The sequence below is a fragment of the Sciurus vulgaris genome, assembly GCF_902686455.1.
Source record: "Sciurus vulgaris genome assembly, chromosome: 8".
Lineage (NCBI taxonomy): Eukaryota > Metazoa > Chordata > Mammalia > Rodentia > Sciuridae > Sciurus > Sciurus vulgaris.
In genome coordinates, this window is record NC_136468.1 from 50,655,647 (window position 1) to 50,675,595 (window position 19,949).

A 19,949-nucleotide genomic window follows, 5' to 3' on the forward strand; every position below is an offset into this window, starting at 1 on the left:
ATCTTGTCATTAAGCCACCCAGCATCAGCAGGTTTAAGCCCACAGCCATCTTCCTCACTAATGCTAAGATCTGTTTGGCATTGCAGGTTGTCACACTGTGGTACCGAGCTCCAGAAGTCTTGCTCCAGTCCAGCTACGCCACCCCTGTGGACCTCTGGAGTGTTGGCTGCATATTTGCAGAAATGTTTCGTAGAAAGTAAGAAATATATTTTCTTTTTAAATCTTCTGTAGTTTAAGTGACAGCATAGCATCTGTCTGTCTCAATTCAGGTCATGCTTCAGATCTGAGGCTCCTGGGTGCTCCCTCTAAGCCTATCCTCAAACCAGTTTCTCAGTCCTTATAATGTAGTTTTGTGTAACTGTAGTTTCAAGCTCTAAGAAACCCTGTTTGGAAAGGAACACACCCTCTTCTTTCCATTTACACTGTTTCTGTTGGTGTTGATAAGACATGATAAACTTGGTAAGCTGCAGTGTTTTTAGTGAAGAAATATCCTCACAGTGAACTTTATCCACAGACAGAGGACCAGGATTGTTAAGTTCATGGGAATTTATTAACAAAAATTTTGATGGTGAGAATTACTGAAGACAGAATATGTAAGCCGAAAGGAATCGGTAAGGAGGATATCAGAATATTTCAGGTTGCTGCTGTGTAGAGGAGAAGTTGGAAACAATTTAGACACTATAAAGAACACAGATGAGACTGAGGAACATAGAAATTAAAGAAATAAAGATATTTGCTCAGCAGGGGAACAATCTAATGATTAAACAGTTATCTGAAAAGTAGGTTGGGGTTTGTGTATTCTCATTAGGTGTCCAAGAAGAGTCTGGACCACCTCACATTGGAGCTGCTTTCAGTAGCATTCACAGAGCAGGTGGGTGAGCTTGATGCCCTCCCAGGCTGCCCTGAGTCTGAAAGTCTGTGACTCATTTGTTTGATTTTTCAGGTCACAATAAATAGCCAAACAGTATTATAAAGATCTGCCAGGAAAATAATCCATACCTGAGTACTAAATTCAGCCTAGTCAAATTGAACAGAGAACCTAAGTATAATCTAATCTTTTTTTTTTTTTTAATTTTTATTTCCTTGGGAATATGTGAGTTGAGAAGCCAAGTATATTCCCATTGTACATGATATGTTCAAAATGTAGCTATGTGAGATCTTACCAGGGAAAGTCAGCCATTACTTTGTTTTAGACAAATCAAGTTTTGCACGGTGAACTCCTCATACTCAGCAAATTCATCTGTAACTCATAGAATGGGATCATTGCAAGGAGGTCAGACCACAGAGGTGTTTCGCGGCGGCCTACTCTATACAGAGTGCAGTGCCAACATGGCTCCTTTGTATTATCTTTGTAATCCTTACAGAAAGAGGAAACTGAAATGGAATAGTCATTTTATTTGTCTAACATCAGGCAGCTAAGAAGTAGGGGAAGATGAATCTAAAGGAAGTCTGTCGAGTTCCAGTCCAGTATTGTTTTTCTGCAGAGGAAGAAAGAAAAATAGTAGCATTCAGCTTAGCCACAGTATTTACCAAACAGGCCAGATGAGGAGTTTGGAGAGCATGGTCCCTGGATGGCAGCATTAAGTATCACTTTGGACCTTGTTGGAAATGCACATTCTCAGGCACCACCCCAGAACTAGTGAATTAGAAGCTCTTGGGCTAGAGTCCTGCAGCCTAAGTTTCAACAAGCCCTCTACTTGACCCTTCAGCCTTAAAAACACATGGACCCTGGTTTCTAGTGTTACTTCCTCCTCCAAGCAATTATTTCCCAATTTACTACCTTTCTGTAAGGTTCCAGGAGAAAGGGTGCTTTCTTATGTGCACATGCAAAGAGCCAGTGGGTCTCTACCCAGCATCTCACTTGTGTAACACAACAAAGCAGAATATCACTACCATCGTTAGGGGAAGGACCACTTCATGGTACCAGGGACAGGCAGTCTTTACGAGTGAGGATCCCAGGCCACTCGTTGAGATTCTGATTCATTACTGAGCTGAGGCCAGAAATACTTATTTTTAAAAGTGCTTCAAATAATTTTTTTCGTCCAACAACAGTGGAACACAATGAGTTAGGCTTCTGGTCATAAATGCCAGGCACAGTGGCCCATGCCTATTATCTCAGTGACTCAGGAGACTGAGAGGCAGGAGGATCGTAGATTTGAGGCCATCCCTAGCAACTTAGCAAGGGCCTCAGCAACTGTCCCAAAATAAAATAAAAATGGGAATAAGCTTCTATCAATAAAGCAGAGGGTACAAGTCAAGGTAGTCATTCCAGGTCATCCAAGGAATGACTTGGAGCAGCTATGAGTTGATTAGAAAAATGCTTGTTGGATTTACCTTCATGCATCTCGAATTTTCATCCCCAGTGTAAAGATGGCGTCCTTCTTTTGGTGTGGAGGGGAAAGTCATTGGTTATTTTTCAGCAGTACAATCTTAAATATTAGCCATGATCCATGGTAAAAACTGTTAAAGATAAAACCTAAGATACATAGAATTAAGCATTCACTAGTAAAGAATTTGTTGTATTTTTAAGTATAGGCAGTCCCTACCTGTTGAACAATTGCAACCCCAAATTTTATTTGCTAACATTAAAAACATTTTTCACTAAAGTGATAGTATAATTGGTAATCAAGTTCCCAGCCTAGCTTGCAGAATCCTATATAACCTGGAAAATATATGAAACATCAATTTGAACTAATTCATCGAATCTTTTTTTCTGTGGGAAAACTCATTCAGTATTCCAGTCCAGCATGAAAGGCATCAGGACTGAGAGGGAGGACTCACACACTGGAGGTTCAAGGAAAGGCTTCTTTGAGGACAGTGGCAATATTCTGCTTCATTTTGCCACAAAAGTGAGATATTGGTGGAAAATCCACTGGCTCTTCGCTTGTGCACATAGGAAAGTACCTTTCTCCTGGATCCTTACAAAGGTAGTTAATTGAGAAATAATTGCCCGGAGGAGAAAGCAATGCCAGAAACCAGGGTCCGTGTGCCTTCAAGGCTGAAGGAGAATGAATCCAGGATAATCACATGTCCTTCCTTCCTAGGGTGGCTGCCCTGTCCCCTAGGTAGCTCTTACTGGTTTGACTGTGGCCATGGGGTCTGACCTTTGTGCCTGCCCAGTCACATTTGGTATGTCCTGTGATACCACCCAGATAGCTGAACACATGATGCTTCTTTCTTGTGGCAGATGTGTCCTGGGGTCCGAACCCCAGTTCGATCTGGATTCAGCTTGTCTCCAATTAGTGTTGTCTGAGTTGACAACACTGTGGATTCTGAAAGCAGACCTCCTTGTTACTTTAGTCTAATTCTAAATCAGGGAATCCTCACGTGTGTCCATTTGGAGTTCCTATTTGTTAATCAATAGTAATTCCCAGCTCCTGGCCTCTCTTTATCGCCTTCATTGTTTTGGCCATATTCTTAGGACACCTGTACTTTTACTTATCTACTCTTTTACTATCCTAAGTCAGTTTACTTTTTAAATTTAGCCTCATCCTCAACAAAAACATATAAAATCATAGACTTGGTAAGCCAGTTATTAATTTGTTTAACACAGATTAAGGAGATACACACACACACACACACACACACACACACACACATTAGAATCATCAAGAAACTTCGTCCGTGTTCATCCCCTGAAATCATCTCACCTCTCCCTTGTGGTCTGTGTCACACATTGGAAACCTTGTCTTTCAATCAGTCTACAGTAACTTATTGAGTGGCTAAAGAGATAACAAACCCTAGCGGAGGAGAAAGTCATTACATGCAGTGAGTAGGGTCAGTGCCAAGAAGTGTGGGCTTTTGTGAGTGGCTATAGGGAGAAGACTGTTTTGAGGAAGTAAAGGAGATTGCTCTGTGGAAGGCTATATGTCAGGATTAAACTTCCATAAAGAACATATTCTAATTGTTCATATAAAATCTTTGTGTATCATTAAGGCCCACCATCATCCATAACCTAGGGGGAAGAAAAGAAACAGAGGGATGTTACAAGTGCCAGGCCAGGACCCTTCACATGCATTATATCATCAAACCCACATTCTGAGGGCTATTATCTAGAGTTCACATATATTGAACTGGGGCCTGCTGCAGGCAGGGTGCATAGACACACACAACTATTAAATGGCAGAGAAAAATTTGAACCCAGATGCACCTGACTCCCAGAGCCATTGAATTTTCTGCTCTGCCACGTTTCTTCTCTTGCTGTTGTTTGACTACTGGGTTATTTTTTTTTTAGAGTGTTTTATGTATTACTGCAGTCTAGCAGCAGTAACATCTTAGACAAGCCAAAAAGCAAATCACACATATAATAGCTTTGATTTTCAGTCTATCTACATTGGAAAGGTTGACTAATTCTCTGTCATATTATTAAGAGGTACATGCCTTCTGTTCTAAAACTGAATACCTAGGAAATATGAACTCAGTAAAGAGAGTCTTGGGGCAGATGGTTGACAAAGAGCCAGAGAGTTTAAATACCATCTGTCACTATTATCTGGGTTTAATAATTGCTCACACTGACCCATAGAAGTATTCTGAAAAATGGATTACAGTTAGATTTTTTTTTAATCTTCCTCCTGTAACTCTTTTCCCTTGGATAATCCATTTTTACTCAACATTCAGTTATATCTTGATACTAAAAAGCCTTGTTATGAATTTGGTCAGTAGTCTGTCATTCATTTTAATGGGGAGGGGATGGATGGATGGATAGATGGATATGGTATATTGATTTTTACCTACATGGCAAAATAAATCCACAGTCACCTCTCCAGGTACATATCTGTCGTAAACTGGTCAGGACCATGTCATCTGTGGTTTGAAAGTTATAGGGTTTTCCAGATTATAGCAAAGTCTTAAAAATAAAATGCACATTTCAAAAACAAAACAGCCTACTAATTCTTTGAATATGGAGATTGTGGTAAACAGATAGTAATTCTTAGAAGTTCTGAGTTGCTACCTCTGTTGATCCCTAGCTAAGAAATGCCAAATGCCACCAGGAAGAATATAACAAACACAGTCACTGTTAGAAGGAAACAAACAGAACTTCATGGTTATATTGCCCCTTGTTCGGTGGCCTCTCTAGGCTTGTCGTCATTGATTTCTATGAATTAAACACCCAGTATCTGAGAAACTAACAGTGAAACTGTCCTTTGTGGCTCAGTGGCCAGTGAGCAAATGTCTAAAATGTCACTGAATGCCTTGCCAGTCTTCCCAATGGTTTCTGCATTGGTGCTTCTTCATATTGGAGTGCTGTCCTAGTAATGTCAAGGAATGAGGTCCTTAACTGGCTGTCCCAGACCATGAGGCACAGTAAGAGAGCCCTAGACCATGAGAAGAAGCCCACCACCTCAGCTTAGGTCAAAACACATGTGCAGATTCCAGAGCACTCAGCTGGACTCATGGATTTCCTATCCCTTCTGCGACATTTTCCTAGGCCTTTCCCATCCCTTCCTTTAAAGAAACAGCCAAATGGAGAAAACTCTAAAGGAGCATTTTTTTGAGTGAGGAAATATACAAGATGGTACCCAGGAAAAGAATCAGTCTTGGTTGAATGATATATGCAGGATAGTTCTACATTAGAGCAAGTGAATATTTTATACTGTAATCAATATTGACTTTTTAAATTCTTAATGTGTAACTTGCTTTAATTATGAATTTGAAAAATATATCTGTTCATAATATATTCCACTGTGAGGCCTGGTCTTTCCCCGTTAGAGCTGCTGTGTAGGCCCCAGCTCCCCAGCTCCCCTGGCACCTTTGTCTGCCTGTTGGGTGATCTTCTCCACAAACCAGGTCTTATCATGGCTTTCTTCCAACCATTCTGCCATCGTAGCCTTTCCTCCATTTTTTCATGTTCCCATCCCTGTTCTTGGCAGCCGCCCCTCCCTTCTCTGGCTCTTTCTCCCTCTGTTCATCTTTCTACTCTGCCTCTTGGAACCCATGTTCTGTGGCAATAAGTTACCCTGCTTCCCTGAGCTTTTTCTCACAGTTTCCTTCTTCAGGGTAACTTCCGTCAACCTTTCTCCTGTAGTTGTTGTATCCACTTCTAGAAAGGAATTGCAGTATACTTAATGATTTGCTGCTTTGAGGGCATGATTCTGCCAAAGCCCTGGTGTCTTTTTTTTTAATCCTCTTAAGACTCCCAACTTCATCTTAATCATATCACCTTGGAGACTTTCAGTGCCAGGGATTTTTTTTTTTTTTTTTTTTTTTTTTTTTTAGTATAGTCAACACAGAGTAAGGAGAAATGTTACTGGTAGAAGTGCTTCACACATTGGAAGAGACAGAGCACTTCGAGGGTCCAGATCGGCTCAACAGCTGCTTCACTCAGCCTACACTCTCCCTGTCCCCCTGGCTGGTACTTTAGCATTCAGTGACCTTGTGAGGAGCTCAGCTTCTATGCATATTTCTCAGGGACACTGCACCTTAGAAATACCATCATCTAAATGCTCTACCATTAAAAAGAAAACTGCTGGGCTGGGATGTTGCTCAGTGACAAACAGTGCAGACACAAGTTGTAGTGACAAAGTGCAGAGCAGTGTTCTTTCTCAGGAACTAGACTGCTGAGTCTGTTCCAGCCCTACCGGCTTTGTGACAGAGGGCAAACCTTCAACTTCTGGAGCCTAGCATCCTTTTCTGGAGTTCACTGTGCTTCACGGAGTCCTCAGACCCCCTCCTGTGTATGGTCTGAGGAGTTCCCAGCTCTCTCCTTTCCTCTTTTTTCTTTGTTGGGCTTCTAAGATTTAAAAAGGTTCTAAACTGGTCTGGGATTGTGACTCAGTGTAGAGCACTTGCCTAGCACATGTGAAACACTGGGTTCAATACTCAGCAGCACATAAAAATAAATAAATAAAATAAAGGCATTACATCCCTCTACAACTAAAAAAATATTTTTAAAAACATTCTAAACTGTTGGAGTAAATAATGCCCAATATTCACTCCAACTCTGATACTCTTTGGAGAACTATGTCTTGGTCCTTTCTGGAACCCTTAACATGTCCAACACAGCTCACACTTGTTGACGGAGCTTATTACACATCCTTGTGCTGTCCTGAGCACTTGACATATGTTATTAAGTTTAATCCTCCCAAGTGTCTTGCCCCAGATCCCTCGTCTGGTCATTGGTAGTGCTGGGACTTGGAGCTATATGACCTAAAACAGCAACGATAAGTTATAAATGAGCTACACTGAGAAATTAGGCAGGCATAAGATAGCTGTCCAAAATACTATAATTTCAGAATGTAATGAATATAAATAATATAAATGAATCAAATATTTTAGACTTTTTTTTCATGCAAAGTCTTCAAACTCCAAACTTCAGGCATATCTTGATCTGAACCAACCACATGTTAAGTGCTGATGACCATATGTACTCTATGGGACAGTGTAGGTCTAAACCCTCAAGTAAGTGAATAAAGAGGAAACAGACAACTTGCTATTTATTGGGAAGGAGGAAGAAAACAACTCAGTGTCCTTTTTCCAGCCATACTGTTTTCTCATTCTTCTGTCTCCTATGTTGTCTTCTTTTCTAGTTTGGGTGGAGACTATAGATAGAAGTTGGGGTTCTTGCATGTAAAACCAGCAGAGCTGAGGTTGATGTAGCCACCTGGCCTTCTTCCCCTGAATTAGGGATGCTTGAATGCCAACTAACAAGTATAAAATAGTGGTTATCAGCCTTAACAGATCTTCCCCAGTGTGTCTTGTTTTTTAAATTGCTTGTACGTGGGGAGCCTCATTGTCTCTGTGACGTCTCACTCCATCGGTCACTTTCAGAACTAGAATTGCTGAGGAAAGGACTGAGTTAGAAGATCTAGATGCCTCTTAGCTTCATTAAAAATAATAATAATAAAACAATCCAGTTGTAAAAACACACGTTACAGAAATGTAAAACTGAATGTTATCTATCCAGTACTCCCATATAAAACCCCAAAGATGACTCCCTGAATATACTTTCATATCTTCTTTTTTATAAATTCGAATGTGTATTCATTTATATTTATAAATATATAAATACACATGCACACGTTGCTCTTCAGTAAATTTCTTGTACAGAAATGGATTTACACTATACTACTAACTCATTTTTAAACTGAGGAAAAGAAGTCCTTGCATTTATTTAATAATTTAATTTCCTGTTGATGACATTTAGGATTTATTTGTTCATTTCATTTTAGTTCTATTATAAATAATGTTGCAGTAAAATCCTTGCATTTATTTTGTGGAACATTTGTCCAAGTATCTCTGTATGGTGAATTCCAGAAGCAAAATTACAGGGTCAGATAACATGCATATTTTTAAAATTCTGCTAGCTAAACCAAATTACTCTCCAAAAATCTTAAACTGAAAATCTGTTTTTAGCTTAAAGTAGGTGGTAGGATTGAGATTCTTGAAGATTAGGAAAGGTTGTCAAGAGAAGAATAAATTTAAAATTCTTATATAAGCATTGACTACTTCTTCTACCCCCATGTAAAAATATCAACTGGAAAACACACGTGAATGTGGTAATTTTGTAATACTGTTGTTAAGCTTGGTTTGATGCATAAGAGACCTCTTTCAACTGTAAAATTTACTGTGGGTTTCCTTTTTATCAGTTGGGTAGCAATAGGGAAGGAATCAACCTCATTTTGTCAGTTAAAAAAAAATTATCTTAGATAAAGTTCCAAGCAGTTTCTCAGACTGGTTTTTTCCAGTGCACAGCAGGTCCAGAGAGTTCCACAGTGCCAGGATTTGGAGAGTCTCTTTTCTTGAGTTGTGGTCTTCCTTCCAGGAAGGACCTAACCCTGGCACTTTCTTCACCCAATTCTTCCTTGATAGTTGCCAGAGCTCACATATGATGTTTTGCCTTCTGGGTCTGTGCCTTGGAAAAACTCCAGAACCTCTTCCATCAGCCACTTCCTCTAATTAGGAAAAGAATAAGACTAATGGTTTTAAGTCATCTGGTCAAAGTCTCAGGTCTACCTGGTCACATCTTTCAACCATTGAGTTGGCCACATCTTTCAACCTCAAATACCTTGTTTGAGGCAAGAAACCACATATTTTTTAATTATAAAATACTGGCAGAAAAAGGAAATATTTGATACATTGAAAGCTAGTTCTTACCAATCTAATTTTTAGTGGATGGCGAACTTACCTCCTTTTTCTCATGAGCAAGAAGGTACGACTAACTTGCCCTACAAAATTTAAGGGGGAAAAAAAAAGGTCTGCACAGTTACTGTTAGCCACAGCGTGGACCTTCAATCTGAGTTGAGTCTGGTCATGGTAACTCTTTCAAAGCATGATGTAGGGCTGGGGATATAGCTCAGTTGGTAAAGTGATTGCCTCGTAAGCACAAGGCCCTTGGGTTCAATCCCCAGTATGACAAAAAAAGAAAAAAGCATGATGTAACATTTACATTTGTTGCTTTATAACATTCATACAAATTTACTAGACAATAAATATAAGAAAATAATAAAAGATATTTCAGACAAATGTAAACTCATGGAATTTCATCATATGCCTAACATAATTTCCCTCCAAACAGTACTAAGTGCTAAATTACAATAAATGGTAAAATGTGACAAAAGATTCTGCTAGCTCTTGGAGTAAAGTGAGAGGCTGTAGTGGCAATCTGTGGGACACTCTTGGCCCGCTGTTTTGGGTGCTCTGTGTCTGCCTGATACCCATGCTTCTCATCTGGCCTTCCCATGGTGGAGGAGACCCTGTCTGATGAGACCACTGCTTGGTTTAACTGAGAAGCAGTGGGTATTTCCCCTCTTCTGGCTCTCTTTCCCTCTGTCTTTTCCACTGACTCTCTCTGTTGCTTTCTGCCCACTCTTCCTCCCATTTTAACCATAAGAAAGAGCATTCAGCATAATCCTCCATGTTGACCTCCTCTGATAAAATGTGGGTTTGTGATTTGTTGCTCCAGTTTTGTTTACTAAATTAAATTTACAAATATTAAAACTTACTCTTAGCATTAATAGTTGGTGCTGAGGAGTGTGTACTCATCTGTGTATGTATGTGCATGTGTGTGCTTCTATGATTTGAGAGCAAAATGTGTTGCAGAGACAGCTGCAGACATGTGGGCAGTATTTACTTGTGAATTGAAATATTGCAAGGAACACTTCAATATGGCTGTTTCCAGGGGAAATTAGATTTAACTGTCAACTGAGTTGGATGTTACCAGCTCTTCTCTTATCACTACATAGTTAAGTTTGTTAGACATTTTCTGTCAAAAACCTTAGGAAGTCAGGCATCAGGGGCCTGACAAATGTGTTTGTGCTATGTTGCCAATTCACTTAATTGGGAATAAATTAACATACTAATATTTCAGTATTCAGAAATAATTTGAAAGGGCTTGGATTGTGGCTCAGTGGTAGAGTGCTTGCCTAGCACATGTGAGGCCCTAGGTTCAATCCTCAGCACCACATAAAAATAAACAAAATAAAGGCATTGTGTCCATCTACATCTAAAAAAAAAAAAAAGTTGTTTTTTTTTTTTTTTTAAAAGAAGTCATTTGGAAGCCAATATCTATATGTTCTTACTTGTCAGAGTCCTATTGAATTCTCCAGATATCAGCATGTAAGAAAGTTAATTTCCAAAGTCACTCACTTAAGTGGGATAGACTACTGATTAAAAATGGCACTGAACTTAGTGCTTAGACATTTCTCATTTTTTACCTCTAAACTGGTACATTGTTTTACAGATAACATATTAACAGCATCTTGTTTCATTACCTTTATGATCCCTCTATCAAAATACATTAAAATGTACTAAAAATATTAGGAGCTTTTAGTTTAAATATTTACTGTCCCTGCTTAATTTCTTAATTGAAAAATCACAAAAACGTGCAACATGAAAAACTAAGCTGGCAGTGAAAGAATTATCAAAATTATGTAGAAGAATTCTTATTTAGCCAGAACTGAATTAAAAAACCATTTGGGAGTTGGGTGCAGTGGCACACACCTATAATCCCAGCTGCTTGGGAAACTGAGGCAGAAGGACCACAAGTTCAAGACCAGCCTAGACAGCTTAGCAAGATTCCATCTCAAATAAAACAATTAAAAAGGGTTGGGGATATATAGCAGAATATCTCTTGGGTTCAGTCCCCCAGTGCAAAAAAAAAAAAAAAATTTGGTGACACAGGTTTGTTCTGTGCACCTGGAAATAGGTAGACTACTGCCTTACTCCCTTTGTTTCAAAACACAAGGTTGATTTTAGTTGAAAAAATGAGCAACTGTTCCATGTGCTGCAGACTTTCCTTGGCCATCATTGGCCATCAGTTCTCTCTCCCTCCCCACCCCCGAACTACAAATACCAGTAAAACATACCTGCCAAAAGAACAGGGTGATGATGTCTGGAGATGAGAAAAATGGAGCATCTGTAGGTGGGGACAGACATGAGAGCAGTACTAGATAAAAATGCTAGATATTAAAATCTAAGAGCTACTCAGAGAGCATTAAATGTTTACAGAATGAGTCTGAAGTAAAATCTCCATTATATTAACAAAAAATTGTTGTGTAGAATGAATGTCTTAGAATTAGAAGTACAAGAGAGCAAACTAAAAGAAAACATTTTTGTAGCTTTCGAAAAAAAAATTACTGAACAAATCAAACTAACATTAGCCAAAATATTTCCAAAAAAGGATAGAAAATTTTGATAATAATAATTTTGATAGAAAATTTTGAAAATGATGATTAAATATAAGCAAAATCAGAAAGATTTTCTAAAAAATTAGTTAACTACATCAGCAGAATGCTAGAAGACATGTTCACTAAAATAGGAACAAACAAGAATTAAACATCCTAAAATGCAAATCCAGCAAACAAAGCTGTAAAGGAAGATGAACAAGATGTGGAATTGTAAGGAAACCCAGTATAATAGCACTTACTTAAAGTAAGAAATTAAAATCCAGTAAGAGGGAGTAAGAAGTAGAATTCCTACTGTTGGAAACAGAATCATCGATATAAAGGACAGTATTAGGAGTTTTCACAGAATGCAAATGAAAAGAACAGATGGTGAGAAAGCACGGATAGAGAATAGAAATCTGGGCTAAGAAAGTGATGATCTTGAAATACAGTAATCAAAGCCATGACCAAAGAAACATGTTCCTAAGACTTAAGTATGCAGAACCATCTTGCAGTATTTGGGTGGGATGCTCAGGGCTGTGAGTACAGAAAACTCAATTTGGATCAACTAGAGAATGAGGAACTTTTGGTGCTCATAAATGGCGATTCCAGAGATAGGTGGAGCTTCAGGGTTGGCTTAATTCAGAAGCTGCACATCCCTTTCTGTCTCGGCATCTTGGAAGACTGTCTTTACCCAGGGCAAAGTGGTTGTAGTAGTTCCAGTTTTCACATCTGCACACCAGGATATTCAGATGAAGCGTTAGTTCTGTCCCAAGATTTCAAATGGAAGTCCTCAGTTTCATCCTTAGAACTGCTATGACACATGCCCACACTCAAACCAGCAACTGAGACCAGAGAAAATGGAATTTGCTAATCAGCTTCAAGAGAGTTTGAAGAACATCAGCGTCCTGTTACAAAGGAAAAGAAAAAAATGAATATTGAGTAGACAATCTATGGAATCCACGCTGAAGACTGACGCAGAGCAAATCCTAGAAAAATGTTGGAACTATGTGGAGAAAGGGGGGGGAAAAAGCCTTCCAGGATCACATAAATTTTACTTTACACCTTTATACAAAGGAAAACAATCAGGGTGGCCTCCTACTTCTCTTTTGTTCAACCAAAAGCCAGAAGAGAATAGAGAACATTCTATAGTTTTGTAGAGGAAAAGTTCGTAACCCAAGAACTTCATAATCAGCTGCATTGTCTTGAACTTTAGAAGGCAACAGAAAGCTTCGGATATGCACAGATCACCTTGTACTTGTTCGTTAAATATCAGTTGGGCATACTTGAGCTAACTGGAGTGTCCACACGAGCACCTCAGGATGGGATGCCATGATATGGAAGGACTGATGGGATGGCCCCAGACCCAGCACCCACCTCTTCACAGAAGCTCTCAGGGGAACTACACACCTCACCTGTTTGTACTGGCCACACTAATGACCCTATAGGAATGTGGTTGGGTTAGTATATTTTTCACAACATCATCTGGATGAAGCTTAAAAGCAAATAATTTCATTAGGAATTATTAGTCCTTATTATGAGAATAGCCCTGTAATTGGACTTCAGAAATTCCCCTTGAAAAGCCTCAGGCAAGAGTATACCATCAGATTTGAAAGTCTAATTAAATATGACTGAAATTGTTTCATTTTAGCCCACCTGTGACTAAAAAGAAATGGTCTCTAAAGATATTAAAAGAAAAAAAATAAGAGAAGAGTAGGTCAAAGTGAAACACTGAAGATAAAATGGAAAGGGAGATGATGAGATAAGAGACTATTAAGAAGACAAAATGGAGGAGGCAGCAAAAAGCAAAAACTGACTTCTCGGGATTGAAGAAGTGATGCTAAAGGCAAATTGAATTAAATTTTCAGGGGATGATTTGTTCCTTCTGATAATACCCCATTTGGCATTTTCTCATTTAACACTGAATTTCTCCTTTTAGAGATGATCAAAAAGTGGAATTAATCAAAATATTCAATATTCATGGATTTGCAAGGATTTGTGCTGTGTAGTGTTCCTCCCTGGAAGTAATGGTGCACTCATGTTATTGTCAGCAATATTGCTGTGTCCCTCACACATTGCTCAAGTACTGAGGTACCTCCGTTCCCACTGGGGAAGAACCACTGCCCATCTAGGCAGCTCCCTAGATGCCCCTGCTTTTCTTCAGAGATCCCCAGGGCCTCCCTGGGATCCAGCATTGGCATTATTATCAGCTGTCATACCAGGTTTCTCCAGAACCTGTTTTTATAATAGTATCTCAGGCTATGGAGATACCTTTTGGGGAACATATGTTGGCTGCAAAACCCCTATCTTCTTTAAGTCCCCTGAATCATACTGTGCCTCTGGCAGTGGTTTCTTCCAGCTACCATTTGAACAATTGCTGGTCATTATGCTCTTTATAATATCAAAGACCTACCACTAGTTCCTATCTGCCTACAGATCTTTATCTTGTTTCCTGGACCTTAAAGGCCTCTAGAAATGGGTGAAACTTATAATTCAGTCTCTAACTGTGAAATTCTTCCTTTGTTTATTTTGTTATTGTTGCTGTTCGTTGTTTTGTTTTGAGGCAGATTTGGTGTTGTCATTCACCACTGGGCCTGGATGTCTCTGTGGTAGGTAGAACTCTCACCTGGCAGGCAGGAGGCCCTAGTAGGAGAATGGTTCCCAAATATGTCAACATCCTAATCCCTATGAACTTTTGTTTGTTTGTTTGTTTGGTTGGTTGGTTGGTTTTTTTGTTTTTAACATGGTAAAAGGAATTTTTCAGATTTAAGTTAATAAAGTTTAAAACAGGGAAATGATTCTGGATTGTCTGAATGGGCCCAATTTAAGAACATGAAAACAAAAAAAGATGCAGGCAGAAAAGATGAGACAGAAGGGAAAGTCAGAGAATTGCAGACAGCAAGGGAGCTGACCTGTGGTTACTGCCCCTGAGATGTTTGTGGAGACCACATCAGGAACTAGAGGAGAGGCCTTTAGAAACTGAGGGTGGCCTCAGCTGAAAGCCAGCAAGAGAAAGGACCTCAGTTCTACAGTGTTATAACTGCATGGAACTTAATTTGGCCAACAACCTGAATGAAGTCGAAGCAGATTTGTCCTCGAAACCTCAAGAATAGAACACAGATCTGCCAATACCTTGAGGTCAGCTTTGTACAGGTCTGAACAAAGAACCAGCTGAGCCATGCCATATTTGGACTTTTGACCTACAGAACTGTGAGATGGCACATGGATGTTGTTTTAAGCCACTAAATTGGTGCTAATTAGTTAGAGTGGAAATAGGAAATTAATAAACCAACATGAAATAATGGCAACAACCAAAAGCAGTGAAATGAATGGTAAACATGGCAGAACACACAATTCAGGATGGCTGTTGACTTGCTCTCTCTCTGGCTGAGATTGTCTGTACAGCAAGGAGCACCAGTTCTGAAAACCAAGCAGATTCAATGGGAGCCTGTGCTCAGCACCCAACTAAGAGGATCAGGAGTTTTGCAGGGAAACATGAAAATGTATGTGTATGTATGTATATTTTTATGTAAGAAAAATAATTTAGAGATGAACTTTAATAACAACAGGGCATCACCCAGGGCTGAAAATAGTATGGGTATAATGTTTGCAACTACTTGTTTGTTTACATACAAGTCAATATTGTGTATAATAACAAATTGGTGAAAGGAAGAAATTATGCAAAAAGGAAATTGTTTTGACAGTGGGTACACACTGTTCCATTTGTATTTTATTTCCTCTGGTACAACCGTAAAACTTCGAAAACGTTTTTAAAATGTGTTAGCACAAAATCTGGGAGAAGGAAACTTCAGCCCCACTAGAAGGTACTGAATTGCTTTGTGATATGAATTACAGTGGTAATATAAAAGTTTGCTAATGTTTGCTATAATTCCAAAGTAGACGAGCAGCGGAATTGAACCTGTGGAACCAAAACTACAAGGGTTTAAAATTCCAACCCTCTCACCTACTAGCTTTGTGGCCATGGGCCAGTTACTTGACTCCTTTGTACCTTGGTTTCCTTTTCTGTGAAAATAGATAAGATAACCTCTGTCATGGTTTGTTATGAGGATTTAATGTAAATACATTTGGAAGCAATAAATGTTAGCTGTAATTATCATTGTTGTCCTTCCCTGAAATGCGCCATGTCCTGCCTCCCTGGACCAAAGAAACAACTGATCTCAAGGACTGCCCCAAGGAAAAAGTGGAAATGGCCTAACCAGACTATGTAAGAACCAAATGAGGACATCCAGTCATCTGTCAGTCTTTTCTACACCCTTCCTACTATCTGCTGTTATTTTCCACTTAAAATTAGTGAGACTTTATAGGTAATACTCGCATAAGCAGTATTTTCCTTACCATGTAGATCTTCATTTTTATAATACCTTCAAGAACATTTCTCTGTGTTCATTATCTTTATCATCTTTTTCTATGAGTAGTATTTCATGTAGGCATGCTGTCAAATGATCTGTTAGAACTAAACCAATTTGGAAAATGATGAGTCAAACAAAGGTTTCTGTACAGGACTTATGAGAGCTCTTATCATTAACATAAACTTTGAATTTCCACCAATATGTAGTGTATTGCTACCCAAACATATTTGACCACTAAACTTTTTTTTTTTCCCCAAGAAATACCTCAGAATTTCCTGAAAGTATTCTGCATATACAATTTGGGAAACAGCCACCCTAAAATAAAAGCAAATTTAACCAAGATTATTTAACATGTATGCATTATGATTATTATGAATTGTAACTAGTGGTAAAGGAGATTTTATAGGTACCAATCTCAAATAGATTTATATCCATAGGAAGAATTATAATTAGATAAAACAATGGAGTTTTTATTTTATAAATTTAAAATGGCCCTTGTTAGATTACATTAATGTCTTTTACCATTAGTTGTTCTCTGGGTAATGACAGACATAATGAGATCATGATTCTCTAGTTGGCAAAATCGAGTCATCAAATACTTATTGAGTTTGGCATTCGAGGTTCTTTCATAAAGCAATTTATATTTTCACCGGTACCACTTACTGAGATGGTAAATGCTATGAGGTTAGCATCCTCTGTGTGAAGAAATTCCTTTCTGTTGTCCTGCGTGTACTTCTCATATGTTAGGGGTTAACCCTTGATTTTCTCCTCAGGACTGGTGAACATGAGCATATTTACTCTTACTGATCTCAGATGTAACCCTTATCCTCCTTTTTGGTCTTTGTCTTTCTAAACTAGAAAGTCCCCGTTTGTTGGTCTGTCAGTTGACTCATGTCAAGAACTGTGAAGGAAATAAGTTTTTCCCCTACTTGCAAGCCAGAAAACTAGTCCTCCACAGTTTAGGGATCCTGGCAGAAGACACACAACTCTTGGGTTAGAGACAAAGGACTGTTTATTACTCCCAGCAATAGCAGTAGCCAGAGTATCAGCATTTGTACCAGATTCTCAGTTCTCATAGGAAAAGGAGAATAGGGCCAGGTGACACCTCCACACACAACCAGTGTGTTATAGAAGAGAAACCCTTAGCTTAGGAAACTCAAATCTTTCATCATGGGCAATAAGTCAATCAGGCCCTTGCCCTAACAGGAGACATTATTAGGCTGGAGAGTAAACAACCTATTTATGTGCCAGAGAGAGACACTATCTCTATCTTCCAAGGCTGTTTACTCAGAAAATCTAGTCCAGGACACATACAGTCAGTGTCTCTACTCACAAGAGGTACAAAAACACAAGGAACTTGCAGAATTATCTCCCAACAGTTAGCAGATGCCCCCTCCATTTCCTATGTCATTATTCCTTCTTTCGAAATAGTTCTAGTTTCATTACAAACATCCAAGTTCTGTGGCCAGACCTGCATTATTTAGATGAATAAAATGTATGTTTTTATTTCTTGTCATACAACTTAACTCCACGTGGCCAGAGACTTTGTTTACATAGACATCCCAAGGGCATAGAACTGTATCTGACACACAGTCAGACCTCTATGAAGATTTGTCGAATGAATATATGGATTTTTGTCTCCTTATGGGGATCAGTAAGTTACTGGCTTTGCTGTGCAGAAGGAGCAATGACTTTAGAACCTTCAAGAAACTCCCAACAGTGGTTCCAAGAGTCATTTTCTTGAAACTCTCCCTGCCCATCTCCTAACTCACCATCTAGCTTCTCCATGCCATCCTCCAAAGACATCACAAATATTATTTCCTCAAGGACACCTTCTCTGACCCAGAATAGAATCAGTACCTCTGGTATTCACTCTCATAGCACCCTGGTGTTTTTCTTCATAGCTCTTACTCTTACTTGGAATTACATGTGTGTGTGTGTGTGTGTGTGTGTGTGTGTGTCTTCTAATTTAAAACCTAGTTTCCCTCATCACTTACAAAGCTGTGGACCCGCCCACCTCTGTTTTTCTCACCTCTGTGTAACTAGTACCTACAGCATGGCATAAAATGGCCTCTAAGTAACTGAGTGACAAATGAATGAACATCTTGCAAACTGTAGTTAGAGCTTCAGTGGTTCTATGAGGAGCTTTGGCATTGAATAGGCCAAAGGCATTATTTCATGTTGCCTCTCAAACCAGTTTTGTCATGTTTCTTCTACAGTTGCAGAGATTTTTAAGTGAAATTTAAACATTTTTTTATTGCCTGTAAGCATTTGATTTTAATTTAGTACATCATTTTATTGTCTAAATGATAGAAGCATAGCATTAAATCAATTTAGATCCTAGCATTATTCCTTGGGTCATTCTCATGCTTACACTTAATATATTCAACCAACCTTTCATCATAAGCAAATGAAACTTATCGATTCTTTGAAAAACCTATCAATTGTCTAATATTATTTGGGGCACTATGGAAGATAACAGAGAAGCGAAAGATCAGTCCTCAAGGAGTTATTGCCCATCTGAGCAAATAAAAGAAGTGTGCATGAGGCATTAGCATATTATAACTAGCATACATTTAGACTTTGCATCTGTAAGTGTTAAGCTACATGTTACAGATTTTTTTTTAACTACAAGAGCTTTGAAAAGCTTAATAGTACCCTAAACTGGACTAGAATAATATAGGCTTCATGTAGTTAGTCCTGAGGTAGATTTTGGAGATGTTTAATTGGATATTTAACAAGAACTTCATGAGACAAGCCAAGAAATAGTGCTGTCTTGGAAAAGCAAGACCTGGCTAGAGTGGAAAGTATCAGTCGGGAAATGGAGGCTTGTATGCAAAATCGCTGTTAGGCTGTAAGAACTGCACAGTGTTTATGACTCCTTTTCCATTCAGTGAAACAGCATACAGAAAGGAAGCCACACCTTCAGGCAATACGACGGGTCAGGGAAGCCAGAGATGGAGCCCTGCTAAGGCGTCTCAATGAAGTGAATAAACTCTGAAGGAAAGACTTGGAAGGTCATCCAGTGTACTCATAAACTCCAGCCATTACCAAAGATGAAAGGGAAGTGAGAGGCATGAGGAACAATAGGAAGGAGTGTTCCCCTGTCCCCCCAACTGCCTGTTTACAGTAGGGGAGGAGCAGCAGGGCTGCCCAGATGGCAGAGCCAAAGTTAGAATGAGGCTTCCTTGCCCCAAGACCTCTTTAGGAAATCCTGTTTGTGACGGTGGCTTCACTGCAAAGCGATCGGGAGCCCTCCCGGTGTTGAAGAAGCACACTTCTGGACTCAACCCTGATTTCTGATGCAGTTTAAAAATCTTATTATCATGTGCACTCAGCAAGATAGAAACTCCATCTCGGGTGAAGCTTGGGTCAGACCTTATTTTGCAAGCATTTATTTATCGTGCTTGTCCTGTTGAAAGACTGGTAACACGATAGCTTAAAAACAAGATAAGCCTCATCTTTTTTCCTGTATGGGTATGTTAGAGAATGGTGGTTTTTTAAAAGCCCTGTGATAACCATTTCTTTCACATCACATTACTTCTTTAACAGAGAGTTGGGTGCAAATACCTTAGAATTCAAACCAAGCTAACTAGAAGATTCATCCCCAGAGATCCACTTTATATCCACACATGAGGTCTGTACTTTTCTTTTCCTTCGGCCACTCAAGTGCTTTTGAATGTGAGGGTGGACTGTTTGTTTTCCATGCCAAACCTCATGAAATGAGATTTGTCTTCCCTCACAGACAGGTGGCCAGGCTGTTACACAGAAAGGGATCTGCCTGGCTGCTGGCCTCTTTGGACACACAGCATTGTGGCAGCACAGCACCCAGCCCCAAATCTGACCCTGTGCCTTTACAATCTGGAGGCCTACACTGGCTGCCTTGTGGGGCGGGTGACAGAGTTGGTCAGTTGGCATAGAGTCACACTGGTGATCACTGTGGAGAGCCAGGCGGCTCCATGTCACTTGCTGTGGTCCT

The 19,949-nt window shown here is 39.3% G+C and overlaps 1 protein-coding gene across 3 annotated transcripts in view; it reads left to right on the top strand.

Annotated features, from left to right (window-relative positions):
• The window catches only part of CDK6 (cyclin dependent kinase 6), a 215,115-nt gene that overhangs the window by 155,916 nt on the left and 39,250 nt on the right, over positions 1 to 19,949 (top strand). For all 3 annotated transcript variants that reach the window (XM_079152106.1, XM_079152107.1, XM_079152105.1), the window contains exon 5: positions 87 to 196. In XM_079152106.1, coding sequence (XP_079008232.1) covers positions 87 to 196 — 110 coding nt within the window. The remainder of the gene's footprint in view (positions 1 to 86; positions 197 to 19,949) is intronic.